The sequence below is a fragment of the Balaenoptera borealis genome (genome assembly GCF_965194805.1).
Source record: "Balaenoptera borealis genome assembly, chromosome: 2".
Lineage (NCBI taxonomy): Eukaryota > Metazoa > Chordata > Mammalia > Artiodactyla > Balaenopteridae > Balaenoptera > Balaenoptera borealis.
This window is the reverse complement of record NC_138867.1, coordinates 167,375,310-167,395,653: the sequence shown is the minus strand read 5'-3', so window position 1 is coordinate 167,395,653 and position 20,344 is coordinate 167,375,310. Positions and strand designations below refer to the sequence as shown.

The 20,344-nt window shown below is 44.0% G+C and overlaps 1 protein-coding gene across 1 annotated transcript in view; it reads left to right on the top strand.

Moving 5' to 3' along the window:
* The first annotated feature begins 1,345 nt into the window (after positions 1-1,345).
* MAML1 (mastermind like transcriptional coactivator 1) overlaps positions 1,346-20,344 on the top strand; it is a 48,388-nt gene continuing 29,389 nt past the window's right edge. The window contains exon 1 of the mRNA XM_082379300.1: positions 1,346-1,979. Coding sequence (XP_082235426.1) covers positions 1,653-1,979 — 327 coding nt within the window. The 5' untranslated portion in view covers positions 1,346-1,652. The remainder of the gene's footprint in view (positions 1,980-20,344) is intronic.

The following is a 20,344-nucleotide window of genomic DNA, read 5'->3' as shown; positions in this document are numbered from 1 at the left end:
AATCTTTGTTCAGAATCAGACTCCATCTTTTATATATTCCTACATAGTTCAGGGATATTTTTGAACATTAGGCCATAACTATTTTTTATGCAGTATTATTAGGCTTTTGAATTGCTTACTGAAGAGTACACAAAATGTACTGCTCCTAGTTACGATTATTTCCCATTAGAAAAGAAATTTATTTAATTCTGGTGTAAAATTTATGTTTGAAGAATGGTAAAAGCAAGACTATGTTATGGCGTTCATGAGCCCTAAGCACTTTTGCCTTGGTGGGCCACTTGTATTTTTTACTGCATTTGTATGAAAAGTACTATTTGAATAAGGACTCAATTTTTTCTTCTGATTTTAAAATAAAACATTTTCATTGGCCTAGTAATAAGTTACTGTACCAAAGTTTGAGCTGTTTATGGTGTCTCATTGTGCAGCCTTTTGGCACCTCCTGTTTAACTTTCTAGCAGTTAGGGTGCCAATACCTGTCTCTAGTTTCTCTTGGCCCAACAGAGACGGTCTGTAGTTTCATTGCTCCTGTTTTTTTCCCCTACAGTCTCCCACTCCCTTTGCGTACTAGGTATAATACTAGAGTGTAATTGTCTTTAGTTGTATTTTGTTGAGACTCAGTTTTACCTAACAGACCATCTTTTAAATGTAAAGCTTGCAGGCCAGGCTCCCTGTTTTTTTACTGAGGCATCATCCTTTGCAGTTCTACCCCACCCCCCGCCCGAAAAGGAGCTAGGCTCCTTCCCATCCTCTTCTTCATGTCTGCTAGGGCTTTTGTTGTTGTAGTAATTGAACTTCTGAAATTTGTTCAAACTTTTATATAAGGGAAGATTATATAGTCTCGATGATTCAGAACAGCGCAAGAGGAAACCTTCCTTCACCTCACCCGTGTACAATTCTTACCAATTGTGAGGCTGAATATGAGCCGTGAGGTCGAATGAAAACAGCTGACACTGAAAACCCGTGGATACTTTTTAGCTTATCAAAGCCACATTTAAGAGGCTACAGGAGGAATCAAATGATGAAGCGCGATGGTGCCAGGCGAGCGTCTGGATCTGGCGGGTTACGCCGCGCCGACTGCCCGTCTTTCCGCGGCGGACCCGGAAGGGCCTGTCCGCGTGAGGCGGCGTTTAGAGCCGGCTCTTGTCGGTCACTTAACATGGGTGAGGAAGACTGAATCCCGCCCACCTGCTTCCCTCCGCCTCACTTGAGAATTCCTTTTAAACTGCGCACGGGAGCAGCCCCAGCCCGCCTCTTGCGTGCTAGGCCCCGCCCCTCGGGCGGCCCGCTCTTCCTTGTCTGATTGGCCGCAGTCCCTGTTCATCAGCTGTGACGCCGCTTTCGCCTGCCGGAGCCCCGCCCTTTTCCGAGAGCCCTGAAAACAATTTTAAGATGGCGGCGGCGGCGGCGGCGCGGAAAACAATGGGGCCGGGGCGGCGGGGACAGGCCGAGGCCTGAGGTGGGCAGCGAGCGACTGCCTGGGTTGGGCTGAGCGGGGCCAGAGGAAGACCCCCGCCGCGCGCGAGCCCGCTCCGCAGCTCGCGGGGCCATGGCGTGGCCGTGAGGCAGCCGGGCAGCCGGCGGGGAGCGGAGCCTGCCGTGCCAGCCGACCCCGAGAGGCCCGCCTCGGGCCCGACCCGTGCAGCCCGCGGCCCATGGTGCTGCCCACCTGCCCCATGGCGGAGTTCGCGCTGCCGCGACACAGCGCGGTCATGGAGCGCCTCCGCCGGCGCATCGAGCTGTGCCGGCGCCACCACAGCACCTGCGAGGCCCGCTATGAGGCCGTATCGCCCGAGCGCCTGGAGCTCGAGCGCCAGCACACCTTCGCCCTCCACCAGCGCTGCATCCAGGCCAAGGCCAAGCGCGCCGGCAAGCACCGGCAGCCGCCCGCCCCGGCCCCAGCTCAGGCCCCGGCCCCGGCGCCCGCCCCGGCCCCCCGCCTCGACGCCGCCGATGGCCCAGAGCACGGCCTCCCGGTCGCGGTGAGTAGGGCTCGGGGAGCAGCCTCTTCCCGGGAGATGCTGCCCCTGACGCCGCCCAGGGCCCTTTGAGACTTCCCCAGTGCCCGCAACTTCTCTGGTCTGGCTTGGGGGAGGCTAACATGGCAGGGACTGAGCGGTTGTCATCTGCGGGAAATGGCACTGTGGCGTTACTTTGGGAAAACATGACCCTAAGGACCTTACATTAAGGTCCCGGGTGGGAAGGCTGGCGAACTGTCGGTGAAAGGTTTTTCTTCCAGACTGCATTCCGAAATTTTGAGATCTTTATTTTGGAACAGACTGGCATTAAAGTCGCCTGTGATAGTGGCTTCATTTATTCTGCAAATGTTCATTGGGTCCTTGCTCTTTGCAGGGTCAGGGCTTAAATATGGAAATAAAACGGCCTTTAGTTGACCAAACTGTTCTTCATGGAAAATCAAGAATCTTTGGAAATCTTAGTGAAGACATAGTACTGCTCATTGAGGTGTATTCTTTATTTAGGCAACCCTGAAATTTGTGAATTTGTGATTCCAGCAATACTGTTGACAAAGCCAGGTTTCATTATAAGCCTGTTTAAAACCTCTGATGATATTAGAGTTTGTTGGTAAATTATTATGCCCTTTGGGTTCTCAGTAGATATTCGGGAAATTTGTTGGTTAGAGGTTTTCCGTCCTGAGACTGATTATAAGGTTCCTTGCTGTTGTTTTCTTGGTAATTTAAAGTTTAGAACAAATGTTACCAATTTAATTTCTGTGTGTTTTTAAATTCATGCCTTTGTTAAGGTCTCACCTGGGCTGTTGCAGTACTCTTCCCTAATTAGTCTCCAGGTGTTCAGTCTCTTTCACCCTTGAAGTGCTAGGTCTGTCACAGCCCCTATGCTCTGGTTGAATTATTTTCCTTATTCTCTCCCACACTAGCTTGGGCTGCTGGACCTCTCATTGCTTATTGTTATCAAGTCTTATATAGTCAAGTCTTCTCATCCTCACTTTTCTTGTCTGTAAACCGAGGATGTGTTTGGTTTCCTCTAGGATTTTTATAAGACTCAAAAGAAATGAGTGTCGATGTGAAAAATATTTCGTAAATGGAAAGGCTGCCTGCAGGACCCTCCCCCATCACCTTTCAGAATCCTGACATCCTTCAGGTCTATCTCATCTTCCACTTTAAAACCAGTTTCCACCCTACCCCACAGCAGTTAGAATCTCCTTTGTCAAAACATTTAGGAAATGTATTGTCTATGCTACTTATTTTAAGCACGTTGTCACATACTAGTTTAGGACATGTCTTGCAAACAGACTGTAAGCCCTGGGAGACAGGGAGGAGTGCAGCTCACAGTCAAAGGAAAGACTTTTAAGAGTTATGGGGGTGGGCTTCCCTGGTGGCGCAGTGGTTAAGAATCCGCCTGCCAATGCAGGGGACACGGGTTGGAGCACTGGTCCGGGAAGATCCCACATGCCGCGGAGCAACTAAGTCCGTGTGCCACAACTACTGAGCCTGAGCTCTAGAGCCCGTGAGCCACAACTACTGAGCCCACGTGCCACAACTACTGAAGCCTGTGCACCTAGAGCCCGTGCTCCGCAACAAGAGAAGCCACCACAATGAGAAGCCCGCACACTGCAACTAGAGAAAGCCCACGCGCAGCAACAAGACCCAACACAGCCAGAAATCAATTAATTAATTAATTAATTTTAAAAAAGAGTTGTCGGTGGTAATTCCGTGTAAGTAAATAGTGAAAGCTCATAAAAATCTCAATTTTACACACACATAGTTACCTTGAACACCCCCTAGAATGTATATTAGTAGTGATTCAATTTGTTTAAAGAGACTAAGAATTTAGATCCCCTATGATATTTTTAGTCCTAAACTACTAGAGAGAAATTGGACGTGCTGTTTGAAGAGAAATTAATTCTGAGTGTGCTAGAACTTGAGTCTGGCCTGTCAGTCATTCTTTTGGGTGATTAGGTGTGCCATGTTATGTTGATGTCTTATCACATTAAACCTTGACCCGTGGATTTCATGAGTTAAACTTTAGAATGGAATTGCTCTTCAGCCTCCTTACTAGGAAGAGGGACCCTTTTCACTTCAGTCTCCAAGTGACTCTAGGTGAGCTCTTTGGCCTTGGAGTGGGGTTTTAGGAATGGAAGATCAGTGTCACTAAGAACACAGTGGCTTGTTCCGTTTTAGTGGCTCCTTCAGTTCAGAGAGGGGGAGAGTCCTTGCCTTGGTAGGATTTTGGCTTGGAGAGAGAGCACAGCTTTGCCAGAGAAATGGAGGGGAGAACGTGCCTCTTAGTCATTGTTATTTTTGACAATTCTGTGTATGTATATGATCTAATTAATATTCCTTACATAAGGAATATTATTCCTATTTTTTTTCCAAATGTCCTGTAGTACTCTTAGGCAGTCGTTTCATAGCAAAGTTACCATCGGTAAACCATTTGTACAAGTGAAAAGGAATCAAGTCAAATTATAGTAGAGTACACCTTCTGCTTATGTTTTTCCCCTTCTTAGGATATTCCACCACAACAAAACCTTGACCACTATCTTCCTACTGTAGATACTGTGAGAGATGGATCAGAAACAGTGCTTCAGACTTTTTCCTACTCTAATTGTCAAGGAATTACCTCATTAGGTTTTCTTCATACTGTGTGTGCTCATTAAAAACCAAATAGTAGTTTTCTAATGACAGGATTGACTTTTTTTAAAATTTATTTATTTAATTTATTTATTTTTGGCTGCGTTGGGTCTTCATTGCTGCATGGGGGCTTTCTCTAGTTGCGGCGAGTGGGAGCTACTCTTCATTGTGGTGCGCGGGCTTCTCGTTGCGGTGGCTTCTCTTGTTGCGGAGCACGGGTTCTAGGCATGCGGGCTTCACTAGTTGTGACACGTGGGCTCAGTAGTTGTGGCACACAGGCTTAGTTGCTCTGCGGCATGTGGGATCTTCCTGGACCAGGGATCGAACCCATGTCCCCTGCATTGGAAGGCGGATTCTTAACCACTGTGCCACCAGGGAAGTCCAGATTGGCTTCTTTGTATTAAGGATGCCAGATAATAGAGAATTATCCACTCACTTTATACATTCATTCTGTCATGAAAATAGTCTTCTACAATAGCTTGAACATTTTCTTTTAGTAAAATTTTTTTTTTAATATTTATTTATTTTGGCTGCGCCGGGTCTTAGTTGCAGCACACGGGATCCTCGCCATGACACGTGGACTTCTTAGTTGCAGCATGCATGTGGGGTCTAGTTCCCTGACCAGGGCTCGAACCCGGGCCCCCCTGAATTGGGAGCGCAGAGCCTCAGCCACTGGACCACCAGGGAAATCCCTCTTTTAGTAAAATGTTGTAAAGGTTTATGCCACATCCCCTTATCCACCATTGTCACACTTTTGCTGCTTACTCCTTAAGTCATTGCGATAGTCTACCAAGAAATTTGACGGTTGCATGCCAACCATTCATGGAAGTTGCCTTTCCTGCTTAGTTTAGGCATGCAGTATTTCTCTCTCTCTGTCTCTTTTTTTTTTTTCTTTTTCTTTTTATCCTTTTAATAAGATCTTTCACAGGACAGAAAAATTTAATTTTGATAAAATCCAGTTTATAATCATTTATTTTATGAATTGTGTTTTGGTGTTATGTTTAAGAACTCTTTTTATACATCTGTAGATTGAAAATGTTCATATTTTATCGAGAATTTTTTGCATTTAAGTTAATGAAAAATGTTAATCTGTAATTTCCTTCCTTTCTCTCTTCTTTCCTCTTTTTCTTTCTTCTCTCTCTTTTTAACTTTTGTCTGTACATAACTACACAAATAGTACAAAGAACATCTGCATACCCTCCTCTTAGATTCTACCCATTGTCATCATCATGCCCCATTTGCTTTATCATTTGCATACATACCTCTTTCTGTCCTCTCTTTCTCCCTAAAACTTTGGTTCTCTGAACCGCCTGTGAGAGCACTGCACACATGGCTCTCTACTCCAGACACCCCAGTGTGTACCTTCTAAGAGTTAAGAAAGATGTGCGAAATTTTAATGATTTTGTAGACCGAACTTGTGTAGGAATTATGTAAATAACAAATTATTTTCAGGGAGTAGATATTCTGAACATAAAACAGACATTGTTCTATAATCATGTGGGATAATTTTAGAGAAAAGATGACTAATGTGGCTTTAGGATCCCATTTCTTCCTGTAACATTTGCGACCTTGTCATAGTACCATCTTTCCTTTTTTATCTTCAGTATCCCCTTTCCCACTGGGTCCTTCCCTGTAGCTTGAAACAGGAGTACATATTCTCCTTTCTTTTGTCTTTTCTCACCCTCAAAATAGTATTCTATCTCCTTCCTTCCCTTTGCGCTTTCCACTGCACTTCCCATTTACTCATTGCCCCATTGTAATCTGCCTTCTACCTCTTCTACTTTTTCGAAGCTGCCCCCTTAAAGGACACCAAAGATGGAATTACCAAATTCAGTGGCTTCTTAGTCATCATTCTTTTTGACTTCCTCCTTCCTAAGACTCTTCTCTTAGCTTCTACTCTCTTCTGATTTTCTTTCCAGCTTTCTGACTTTTTTTCTGTCTCCTTCCTGCTTTCCCTTATTAATTCATGCAACAAATATTTGAGTGCCTACTATAGGCCAGAGCATATTTTAGTTGCTAGGGATACAGCAGTGAACAAGACAGATTGAAACTCTGCTCTCATGGAGAGAGATCAATAATTTTTTAAATTAATTTTAAGTTATAATAAATGCTAAGAAAAAATTTAGAGTTATATGATACTGAGTGATTTGTAGCAGCAGCTTTAGATATGGTAGTAGCAGCTCTGTCTTAATTTGGCCTGAATGACAGGAGGTTATGAATCAGCTGAAAGTTTCAGAAAAGAACATTCCAGTTAGATAGAACCACCAGCACAAAGTCTCTGAGGCAGGAACCTTCTGAGCTTGTATGAAGAACAGAAAGGAGGTCAGTGTGGCCAGAGCAGCAGGTATGCAGCTGGTATGAGTAAGCAAGGATCAGATCAGGTGCAGTGAGAAGCAATAGCAGAATTTTAAGCAAAAGCATTACATGATCTAACATTTTTTAAAGGCCATTCTGGTGCCAGATGGAGGATGTCTGGGATTGGTCTGGGCAAGAGTGGATGCAGTTAAAGCTTTTGCAATGTCTAAGCTGGGGCTAGTGGTAGTAGTGCAGATGGACAGGAGGAGATGGATTCTGGACAGCTTCTGAAGGCAGAGGTGACAGAGGTTGCTGATGGACTAAATGGATTGGATGGGGGCAAACGGGAGGAGTTGAAGGGAATTCCAGTTTTTTTGGCTTGAGAAACTTTCTTTGCACACTTTTTAAACATTCATGGTCCCCAACCAACTATATTCTCTACTTTTTTCACTCAGTTTTCTTTTCCTGGGTTAATGTCATTGATTTTTTTTTTTTAATATTTATTTATTTGGCTGCGTCGGGTCTTAGTTGTGGCACGTGGGATATTCGTTGCGGCACGCGGGATCTTTCATTGTGGCGCTCGGGTTCTTCGTTGCAGTGCGCAGGCTTCTCTCTAGTTGTGGTGTGCGGACTCCAGGGCGCCCAAGCTCAGTAGTTGTGGCACGTGGGCTCTCTAGCTGTGGCTTGCGGGCTTAGTTGCCCCGCAGCATATGGGATCTTAGTTCCCCGATCAGTGATCGAACCCGCATCCCCTGCATTGGAAGGTGGATTCTTAACCGCTGGATCACCAGGGAAGTCCCTGTCATTGATTCTTTCATGGCTTCGTCTATCACCTATAATAATGAGATTCTCCAGATATCTCTACCAAGGTTCAGATCCAGCTGTCTACCGGACATTTCCACTTTGATTTCCCACATGTCCAAAAGGGACTCTCCCTTTTTCTTGCCAGTCTTGTTTGTTCAGAGTATTTTCCCTAGTCCAGTCATTCAAAGTAGAAACTTGGGAATTATCCACTCCTTTTCTTCATTTCCTGTTTTTTTGGTTTTTGTGTTTTTTTGGCAACGGAATCTTAGTTCCCCGACCAGGGATTGAACCAGTGCCCTCTGCATTGGGAGAGCAGAGTCTTAAACAGTTGGACTGCCAGGGAAGTCTCTATTTCTGTCTTTAAGTTGGTTATTTGTTCAACCAACATTGAGCTCCTGCTGGGAGCCAGAAATTGTGGTGGTGCCAGACCTGTGTGTCATGCAGTCTGTTGGGGAGTAGATGGTAAACAGTTCATTGCAAAGCCCTGTCGAGGGCTGAAAAGCCTGTGGGAATACCAGGAAAGGGATGCCCCTTGCGTGAAGTTTGGAAAGCTTTAAAGACTTGACTTTTAAAATGGGTCTTAATATTTTGCCAGATGTTTTCCCAAAGGGTGTTACATGAAACGCTAATTTCATGGGCTGTTATAAGAGTTCTAGAGTTGAGCAAATTTGGGTGACACTGGGATAAACAGATTTAAAGTTTCCTTTATTTAGGACATTTCCAAACATTTAATAGGCTAATATGCATGTGGACTTGAGCTCTTATCAGGGGGCATCTAATAGGATTTTGATTCCTTTGGAAAACTAGGCAAAAGCACAAAATTATGACAGTGAGTAAATCTTTGAATTTAAGGCTTAAAGTGCCAGAGAGGCTGGAAGATAAAACTGGAAAGGTAGGAGTCATATCACGAAAAGCTTTGTGTTTGATACTGGGTGTTTGGACTAAATAATTTTGAAACATTGTGAACCCCGCCTCACATATTTTTATGTTGACATTTTGAACTTTTCATCCTAAGTTTTTAAGCTTATGAAAAATTATAATGCATTTGTTGTTAATCAATTGTATATTAAATTATTGTAACTCAGTTTATTAAGTGAAATATATGAAATAAGAAACTTATGTAACACATAAGTGCTACATATGTTTAATGTGAATCAACTATTTTAAAAAGAGAAAAGAAAAAGGGCAAAATGCTCTTTATAGTTGCAGAGGATATAACTTCCAGAGAATTATAAATATTAACATTTAAAAATAAAATGGTTATCATTTTTTAAAATGTCGCCAGTGGAATCTGAATACCTTAGTGATATGCTTTCGTCAACCATTTAAAGAATGCTTTTCTTTAACAGAAATTTTATTTATTTATTTTAAGAAGGTTTATTTATTTATTTATTTTTTTAATTAATTAATTTATTTTACTGCTCATGGGCTTTTCTCTAGTTGTGGCAAGCGGGGACTACTCTTTGTTGCGGTGCGTGGGCTTCTCATTGCGGTGGCTTCTCTTGTTGCAGAGCACTGGCTCTAGGCGCGTGGGCTCAGTAGTTGTGGCACGTGGGCTCAGTAGTTGTGGCTCGCGGGCTCAGTAGTTGTGGCTCGCGGGCTCTAGAGTGCAGGCTCAGTAGTTGTGGCACACGGGCTTAGTTGCTCCGTGGCATGTGGGATCTTCCCAGACCAGGGCTCGAACCCGTGTCCCCTGCATTGGCAGGCGGTTTCTTAACCACTGCGCCACCAGGGAAGTCCCTATTTTTTAAATTTATTATTTTTGGCTGTGTTGGGTCTTCGTTGCTGCGCGTGAGGGCTTTCTCTAGTTGCAGCGAGCAGGGGCTACTCTTTGTTGTGGTGCGCAGGCTTCTCGTTGCAGTGGCTTCTCTTGTTGCGGAGCATGGGCTCTAGGCTTGCAGGCTTCACTAGTTGTGGCACGCGGGCTCAGTAGTTGTGGCGCACAGGCTTAGTTGCTCCGTGGCATGTGGGATCTTCCCGGACCAGGGCTCGAACTCATGTCCCCTGCATTGGCAGGCAGATTCTTAACCATTGTGCCGCCAGGGAAGTCCTAACAGAAATGTTAAATCATTCCTTTTTCTTGGAATTTGCATTTTTTTTAAATTATTTATTTATTTTTGGCTGTGTTGGGTCTTCGTTGCTACGCACGGGCTTTCTCTAGTTGCAGTGAGCGGGGGCTACTCTTCATTGCGGTGCGCGGGCTTCTCGTTGCAGTGGCTTCTCTTGTTGCGGAGCACGGGGTCTAGGCACGTGGGCTTCAGTAGTTGTGGCACACGGGCTCAGTAGTTGTGGCTTGCAGGCTCTAGATCGCAGGCTCAGTAGTTGTGGCACATGGGCTTAGTTGCTCCGCGGCATGTGCGATCTTCCCGGAGCAGGGCTCGAACCCGTGTCCCCTGCATTGGCAGGCGGATTCTTAACCACTCTGCCACCAGGGAAGTCCCGGAACTTGCATTTCTTTTTCCTTTTCTTTTTTTTTTTTCTTTTCTTTTTTTTTTTTTTAATTGGAGTATAGTTGATTTACAATGCTATGCTAGTTTCAGGCACACGGCAAAGTGATTCAGCCATACACACATATATATCCTTTTTCAGATTCTTTTCTCTTATAGGTTATTACTGTACAGTAAATTCCCTTTTTGCTCTTTTTAAAGTTGATTTATAGGGAATTCCCTGGCAGTCCAGTGGTTGGGACTCCACGCTTTCACTGCTGAGGGCCCGGGTTTGATCCCTGGTCATGGAACTAGGATCCCACAAGCCACATAGCGTGGCCAAAAAAAAAGTCGATTTATACAAAAGAATGTATGTAGCATTTATAGGGTTCTGTGTGTTATATATATTTCTTATTTCAGTAAGTGGAATTACAGTAAATTAGTATACAACAAATAACAAACACATTATAAATTTTTATAAATAATTAAGCAAAAAAAGTACAGGTTTATTATACATGCCTCCCTTAATGAGATGGATGAGGCTTTTCCCACCTCAATTTGTTCACATAACTGTGGATGAATATTACTTGTTGACAAAATGACAGTTCTTAATTCTTTTCCTATTTTTTGTTTGTTTTTATACATTTAAGTTCCAGTAATCCTTGTTCACATACGTATAAAAGAAAGGAAGAAATTTAATTATACAATGTTAATCAAGTTTTTGAAATTTGAGTTGGTATGCCAAAAATCACACAGTGATATGTATGATCAAAATTCATTTACCAATTAGATGACAGCTTGGTTAGGTACAGTTTCAACTTTAATGAAAGCAGAGAATTAGAAACCATTTGACTTATAAAAGGATAATCTAGTCATCAGTCATTCACTTTCTCAGTTACAGAGAAATGAAACACAAAGGCTTTACCAAATCTTTATCAATTGATTGTTGATTATACCTGTTATTCTTTCACTTAGAAGGGCCTTGTTTAACCGAATATACTCAAAATTGGTTGGGAAAATCAAAATACTGTTCATTTCAATACACCTTTGCCAATACAGTATTTTTTGATAGAATATTTTTATCTGCTTTAGATATATTTTCATCGAAACCTTAGAGCTGTGACTGTAGCTTGTTTAATGTATGAAAAATGTCTACCTAATTGGCAAAATCAGTCTTCATTTTCAAGTTAATCAGCTTTCTGTCAGAAAAAGTTTGACTTCATTTTTCAAATACAAATAATACTGTACAACCCCGTGAGTACCATCTCACTTCTGAATTCTAAGGGAGAGTTCGAGAGCATGGAGCCTTGTCATGAGTTTTGTTGCCTGCATCAAATACTGTGCATTGCCTGCATGTATTTTGTTCATATTTAGCATTCTTTTGAAGAGCTATACGTTATTTGGTTAGTTGAGGATGGAAGAATGATGTCTTTAAATGAAAAATATCACCACTCCTGCTGCCCACTCTATGGTAGTCTTAATTCACAGCATCCCAACTCGCAGACCAAACTTTGGCAATTTAAGTGCTCAAGGCCCTTAAGTCAGTGAAGAACTATTGTGCCTAGCAGAGCAACAGAAGAGACTGTGGTATACGGTGAACATTTGGAGCAGCATGTCATTGGGGTGGCATCTGGCACCATGGGAATGAAACCCATGTGCAGCACTCCAAGGTCCCTAAAATACTTTGAATGCAGTTCTTTGAAAATGGCCTTATTTCTCTAGGTGTCTGTACACGTATGCCCTTCCCTAGTCTCATAATGCCTGACACCTGCTCACCATTCAGAACTCTGCTCATGTGCCATCTCCTCTAGGATCTCTTTCCTAAGTCCCTCCTCTAGCCAGGCTAGGTACTTAAACCTCTGCCAGAACAACCACAGTGAGCTTTAATTAGCATGTTTGCCGCTCTCCATTAGACTGTGAGCAATCTGAGAGCAAGACCAGTAGTTTAGCACCATACCTCCCACATATTTGGCAGTCAGCAAGCATCTGTTAATGCTATTAATGTTAATGATATTGTGGAAGGAGCTCTGAATTGGGAGTCAGAAGCTGTATGTTTTTAGGCTGGGATCATTTCAGAGGTGGAGTTGACACAGAGGTAAGACAGTAGGCCCTGATTTGTACTGCCATGTTCATTGCAGCCTTGTTCATAATAGCCAAGAGGTGGAAGCAATCTGAGTTTCCATCAACAGATATGAATGGATGAAGAAAATGTGGTGTATACATACAGTGGACTATCATTAAGCCTTAAAAAGGAAGGAAATCTTGTCATATGTTGAAACATGGATGAACCTTGTGGACATTATGCTAAATGAAATAAGTCAATTGCAGAAAGAGAAATACTGCATGATTCCACTTATCTGAGATATCTAAAATAGTGAAACTCTTAGAAACACAAAGTAGAATGGTAGTTGCCAGGGGCTGGAGGGAAGGGGAGAGTGGGAGTTGTTCAGTGGACGTAGAGTTTCAGTTTTGCCAGATGAAAAGTTCTAGAGATTTGTTGCACAACAGTGTGCATATAGTTAACACTACTGTACTGTACACATAAAAAAGATGGTAACTTTTATGATATGGTTTTTGACCACAAATTATTTCTGAAGTGTAGTTGAATTAGTGTGTTACTTATTGCTGTACTGCACAGTGACTCAGTTGTACATAGATATATACATTCTTTTTCATATTCTTTTCCATTATGGTTTATCACAGGATACTGAATATAGTTCCCAGTGCTGTACAGTAGGACCTTGTTGTTTATCCATTCTATATATATCAGTTTGCATCTGCTAATCCCAAACTCCCCATCTAACTCTCTCCCCCCAACCCCTTGGCAACCACCAATCTATTCCCTATGTTTCTGATTCTACTTCTGTTTCATAGATAGGTTCATTTGCGACCACAATTTTTTAAAAATTAATTACAAGACAAAAACTATGATTTTCCAAGCCATATGCCTGGAAAATTTTTAGCAATTATAAGGGCTTTAGTTATTTATTTATTGGCCACACCTTGCTGGCATGCGGGATCTTAGTTCCATGACCAGGGATCGAACCAGTGCCCCCTGCATTGGAAGCACAGAGTCTTAACCACTCGATCACCAGGGAAGTCCCTAATAAGGGCTTCTTAATAAAGGCATATCAGGACATCCCTGGAGGCTCAGTGGTTAAGAATCCGCCTGCCAGTGCAGGGGACACGGGTTTGAGCCCTGGTCCAGGAAGATCCCACATGCTGTGGAGCAGCTAAGCCCATGTGCCACAACTCCTGAGCCTGAGCTCAAGAGCCCGTGAGCCACAACTACTGAGCACGTGTGCCACAACTACTGAAGCCTGCGTGCCTGGAGCCCGTGCTCCACAACAAGAGAAGCCACCACAATGAGAAGCCTACGCACCACAACGAAGAGTAGCCCCCACTCGCCACAACTAGAGAAAGCCCGTGCGCAGCAATGAAGACCCAACACAGCCAAAAATAAATAAACAAATAAATAAATAAATAAATTTATTTATTTATTTAAAAAAAGATACTCTGTGGCACAGTGTCATGTATATCAGAATTAGAGCAGTCCCCACTTATCTGCAGTTTTGCTTTCCACTGTTCCAGTTACCTGAGGTCAACCATTGTCCGAAAATATTAAGTGGAAAATTTTAGAAATAATTCGTAAGTTTTAAATTAGGTGCCATTCTGAGTAGTGTGATGAAATCTTGTGCTCTGTCCCCCTGGGGACATGAATCATCCCTTTGTCTAGCACATCTACGCTGTATACCCTACACACCCTTTAGTCACTTAGTAGCCATCTGGGTTATCAGATTGATAGTCACGGTATTTAAGTGCATCTAATTCTCATTTTACTTAATAATGGCCCCAAAACACAGGAGTGGTGATGCCAGAAATTCAGAGATGCCAAAGAGAAAGTGTAAAGTGCTTCCTTTAAGTGAAATGTATAGATTTCAGTACTATCCCCGGTTTCAGGCGTCCACTGGGGGTGCAACCCCATGGATAAGGGGGAACTACTGTACTTGGGGCACTTTTTTTTTTTTTTTTTTAATTTATTTTTGCTGTGTTGGGTCTTCGTTTCTGTGCAAGGGCTTTCTCTAGTTGCAGCGAGCGGGGGCCACTCTTCTTCGCGGTGCGCGGGCCTCTCACTATCGCGGCCTCTGTTGTTGCGGAGCACAGGCTCCAGACGCGCAGGCTCAGTAGTTGTGGCTCACGGGCCCAGTCACTCCGCGGCATGTGGGATCTTCCCAGACCAGGGCTCGAACCCGTGTCCCCTGCATTGGCAGGCAGACTCTCAACAACTGCGCCACCAGGGAAGCCCCTTGGGGCACTTTTTAGCTATATATCTTCTTGCCTACTGATGCCCTCCCTTTTCCACCTCTCCCCTGACTTTCATCCCTATCACTGCTAAAATGAGTCACTGTTATTTATGGGAATATGTCATATCCCTTAGTTGTGTGGAGGTAGGTTAAACGTTTGGTCTCAATTCTTCACTCTTTGGGTCATATTATATATACACCTACACCCTTGCCATAGTTTCAGAGCAGTCAGAGTATACGTCCCCATTCCTTGCTTTGGAGCTTGGACATACGACTTGCTTTGGCCAATGAGATGTTAATGAGAGGGATAAGAGGATATATTGTATTTATGAAACAATAATTTTTTAATTCAGAAAACAAAATCTTGGAAGTATTATAAAAATACGAAATATATGTGTGAACTGTACATATGAAGTATGAGTAATTTTCCCAAAAAGTAAAGAAAAAGAAGACAAAACTGAAAATAGAGAAGAAAATTAGAGGACCAGTGTAGGAGGTTGAACATCTGAAAAATAGAAGTTACTAGCAGAAAGAAATGATTTAAAAAATAATTTGAGGGACTTCCCTGGTTGTCCAGTGGTAAAGAATCCACCTTCCAATGCAGGGGACGTGGATTCCATCCCTGGTCGGGGAACTAAGGTCCCACATGCTGTGGGGCAACTAAGCCTGCACACCACAATATTGAGCTCGCGTGCCTCAACGAGAGAGCCTGAATGCTGCAAACTACAGAGCCCACGTGCTCTGGAGCCCGTGTACCACAACTACAGAGTCCATGTGCCCAGGAGCCTGCACGTCACAACTAGAGAGAGAAAACCTGCACACCACAGCTAGAAAGTAACCTGAGCGCCACAACTAGAGAGAAGCCCGAGCTCTGCAATGAAGAGCCTGCGCACCGTAACAAAAGATCCCACATGCTTCAACGAAGATCTCGTGTGCCGCAACTAAGACCTGACACAGCCAAAAAAATAAGGAAAATAAATAAATTAAATAAATATTTTAAAAATAGTAATAATTTGAGAATTTAAGGGCATGAGTTGCCAGATTAAAAGGGCACACTGTGCCCAGCACTGGGGAAGAAAATAGGCGCACGCCAGTTATAAATTCTGAACATTCAGTTTAAAGAAGAGATACAAACTTCCAGCATGGGGAGAGTAGGGTACTAGGTCATATATCAAGAATCAGAGTATCTTTGGACTTCTTGGCGGCACCATAGGAATCAAGAAGACAACAGTACAATGCTGAAATTCTGAAGTAAAATGATTACCAACCTAGAATTCTATACCTAGGCAAAGTACACAACAAGAATGAGTATAGAATAAAGTCATTTTCAGAAATTAGGGATTTAAAAAATTTTAACTGTCACCCTTTTTAAGAAGCTACTGCAAGAAATACTCCATCAATATTGAAAGAATAAATCAAGAAAGAGTAAGACATTGGATACAGAAAACAGGAGACCCAACAACAAAAAAAAATGACAAGGGTTCACTTGGAGGAGGATGATAAGTGATACCAGGATGGCTTGTCTTGATCATGTCTCTCCTTTCATGCTTTGCCAAGGACACTCATGCAAGTTTTCAGCTTTTCCGAGAGTGGGAGGTAGGCCATGTTGGGCTCAGAAGCGGAAGTGCAGAGCAGCCCACTCTCACTGACCAGACTTCTGCTGCATGTCCAGTGCCTGGTCTACATGCTGCATGTCTTGCCATGCGCCCAACTACGGAGAAACCTGTGTTTCCCAAGACTCACTCATGACCTCGCTTGCAACTTCCTCAGAGAGGACCTTGTCAGCTTCCATAGAAGTGGAAGTCAGACCATGACCCAAGACTGCTCTGCTCACCTCATTCTAGAACCTCTGTCCAGTGAGATCAGTGCTGCCTGCTCCTTGCATGGCTGGTGTTTGCTTGCCCTCCCTTTTCAAGACTAGGTGGTATGTTGTTTGGGGATAGATTAAATGAGGGTGGTAGAACTATTATTAAACGCAATTAACACAAAATCAAGATATTCGATATCTGTGTCAGGGGTTGAAGAGAAGGGATACAGGGGCTTCTAAGGAGAGCTTCTCAGACTTAATGTGCATGTGAATCACGTGGAGACCCTGTTAAAATGCAGATTCTAAGCCAGAGCAGGGGGAGGCTGAGATTCAGCATTTTTTAAACCTTCCAGGTGATGCTAGTTCTGTCCTGGGACCATACTTTGAGTGCCAGCGTTCTAAAGTGCTGGTACTGTTGTTTCTTAATTTGAGCAGTTGATGCACAGTGTTCATTTTATTGTTACTCTTGATGTATGCAGGTATGTGTGATACCTTTCACAACAAAAAGGTTTTAATTACAAAGGAAAAATATGAGAAGGATGTACTGAGCAAAAATCCTGGAGATGTAAATATGTCAAATCATAAAAGCCTTGCATGCTTTATTATATTAGTCAGTGTTCTCCAGAGAAACAGAACCATTAGGAGACATATACATATGGAGGGGAGGGGAGTATTGATTGGTTTTATTGTAATGAATTGGCTCACACAGTGACAGAGGCTGACAAGTCCCAAGATCTGCAGTCGGCAAGCTGGAGACCCAGGAGAACCAATGCTATAGTTCCATAGTCAGAATGTTGGCATGCTCCAGACCCCATGAAGAGCCAGTGTTCCAGTTTGAGTTCACAGGCAGGAAAAAAAAAAAAATGATGTCTCAGCTCAAGGCAATCAGGCAGGAGGAGTTCCTTCTTGCTTAGCCTTTTTATTCTGTTCAGGATCCCACTTGATTGGATCCATCCAAATCAGGAGGGCAATCTGCTTTATTCGGTCTACTGATGCAAGTATTAATTTCATCCAGAAGCACCTTCATAGCCACACCCACAATAATGTTTGACCAAATATCTGGGCACCCCATGGCCCAGTCAGGTTGATGAACAAATGTTAAGAAATTGAATGACTTAGAATTTCTCAACAGCAACACAGGGAGCTAAAAGACAATGGTGCAGTTCCTTCCAAATTCTGAAGAATGATCTCCATGCTGGACTTATCTATCCAGACAAAATACGAGTCAAGGGCATGTGTAGAAGGAAGACATCTTCAGACGTATGAAAAATTAATCTACATGCTTTTTCTTAGGAAACTATGGGAGAGTGTGTTTCATAAAACAAAGGAATGAACCAAGAAGGAAGAAGATATGAGATAAGAGGGACCATAGGATGACAGTAGCCAGTCCACACAAGAGCTTGTCAGAGGACTCCTGGACAGACTCCGCCAGAAGATGAAGAGACAATGTCTTATGTGAATGCACATCTCGAGAGACATCTAGAACACTGGCATAGAATCAGGGGTTGACAAATGTATGGAAAACCAAAGATATAAGCAAAAAGAATATAACCTTTTTACACTTTTGTCCTAAACATTTTTATTAGAAAGTCTACAATCTGTGTCATTAATTGGATTCTGTTGTACAGCTTGAGCACACGTGTGCCGTCTGTATAAGTTGTTGTGTGGAGAGTTAAGAATTTGTGTGTTCTGTGTACTGTATGGTACCAGCCTCTAGTATGGCAGTCAGTGAGCCATGTCTGGGAGTTATGAAGCTGCAGGTGGATGTTTGCAGCTCATGTTCCCCAGTGTTCTCTATTGTGCCTTCAAGGATTATTAAGGTGTGAGCAGGGGACTTCCCTGGTGGTGCAGTGGTTAAGAATCCGCCTGCCAATGCAGGGGACACGGGTTTGAGCCCTGGTCCGGGAAGATCCCACATGCCGTGGAGCAACTAAGCCCGTGCGCTACAGCTACTGAGCCTGCGCTCTACAGCCAGCGAGCCACAACTACTGAGCCCGCCTGCCACAACTACTGAAGATCGCACACCTAGAGCCCATGCTCTGCAACAAGAGAAGCCACCACAAGGAGAAGCCTGCTCTCCACAACGAAGAGTAAGTAGCCCCCGCTTGCCGCAACTAGAGAAAGCCCGCGCACAGCAACGAAGACCCAACGCAGCCAAAAACAAACTAATTAATTAATTAATTTTAAAAAAAAGATGTGAGCAGCTGTCACTCCCATGTTCACTCCACACACACTCTGATACTGCTTCTGAGCTACAATTACTGCTGATCTTCTTCCTCTTTGCTCTCTTTACCCTCTCCGAACCTTAGTTCCCTTCCCTGTGAAATGGTGGTAACACCTGCTTTGCAGAGTTGCTCTGCCTAGCACAGAATAGATGCTTAATAAATGGTAGCTCTTACTGGTTTAGGAGATTTCTTTTTAAATGTTTTTTTTTAACTGTTTTTTTTTTAAATAAACTTATTTATTTATTTATTTATGGCTGTGTTGGGTCTTCGTTTCTGTGCGAGGGCTTTCTCTAGTTGGCGGCAAGCGGGGGCCACTCTTCATGGCGGTGCGCGGGCCTCTCACTATCGCAGCCTCTCTTGTTGTGGAGCACAGGCTCCAGACGTGCAGGCTCAGTAGTTGTGGCGCACGGGCTTAGTTGCTCCGCGGCATGTGGGATCTTCCCAGACCAGGGCTCGAACCCGTGTCCCCTGCATTGGCAGGCAGATTCTCAACCACAGCGCCACCAGGGAAGCCCTAAATGTTTGTTTTTATTTTGTTGTTTTTGATGTCCTGCCTACCTCTTTTCATCAAATCAGGTATGAGCTGGTTTGGCAAACTAGCCAATCCCAACTAACAGACAGAATTTAGGGGTCTGTTTACTGAGCGGTGTTAATGAGTCAGGTCCTGTTCTGGTGCTGAAAAGACAGAGGTGGATGAGGGAGTGACCCTGCCTTTGGAGCTGACAGAGACAGATGCGGGATTGGACTGGACATCACTGTGCTGTGTTACGTGTGCCACATTAGAGGGTAGCACGAAAAGCCAGTGGCAAACTCTGCAGTCGCCTCTGGGAATTGAGGAAGACTTTAAGGTGGGCACTAGGTGCCCTTTACTGTTGAGTGCAGGGGGATGCCCACACAGCTCCCTGTGCTCCTGGCACATCCACTTTTCTGCCTGCTCACCTCCATCCTTATCGCCACACACCCATGACCTCTCCCCACTGCCAGCCTGAGAGTCCATCAGAATAGCACCAGTGAACCTGACCTCTCTGCTGCCACCTGTCGTCACTCACTGTGCTCTAGCCACACACGAGCCTGCCAGGGACACTCTTTTCCCAGAGACCCTTGGGCAAAACCCTATCAGCAAACCTCAACAGCTCCGCCTTCAGCATACATTCAGAATTGGCCACATCTCACCACCTCTGCTACTACCACCCCAGTCTAAGCCATTGTTTCTTTTACCTGGATTATTGCCTCCTAATCAGTCTTCCTGTTTGCCCTAATCTTCCTATGATCTGGTCTCTGCCCAGCAGCCAGAATGATCTTGTTCCCCTGCTGGACCCTGCCACAGGTTTTCCATCTCACCTGAGGATAAAACCAACCCTTAACCAGGGCCCACAGACCCTGTGCAGTCTGGTACTCCTGTCCTTCCTGCCTTCTCTTGCTCACTATCCTCCCCCTGTATCCCCTCTGGCACAATCACTTCAGGCTCCCCATCACCACCACCACTAGGCACGCTCCCAACTCGGCCCCTGCATCACTGTTCCCTAGGCCTGGACCCTCTTGCAGCGATGGCACTTCTCACTCATCTCTCACAGATTTTGGCTCAGACTTCTCACACTCAGTGAGGCCTTTACTGAGCACATTTTAAAAATCATAAGCCCCGACAAACTCCCTTTCTGTGCTTTATTTCCTTGGGAGCACAAGTTGGTAGGAATGTAGGCTCCAGGAGAGCAAGGGATTTGTCTGTTTCCTTCCCTGCTATATCCCCAAGGCCCAGACAGTTGCTGGCTTGATGAGCTCTAAGATTTTGGTTGAATACCCTGAATGAGATAATGAGAAGCAGTTTGGGAGAAAGTGAGAAGGGGCAAGGTTGAGGCTTCCCAGCCAGGAAGTCACC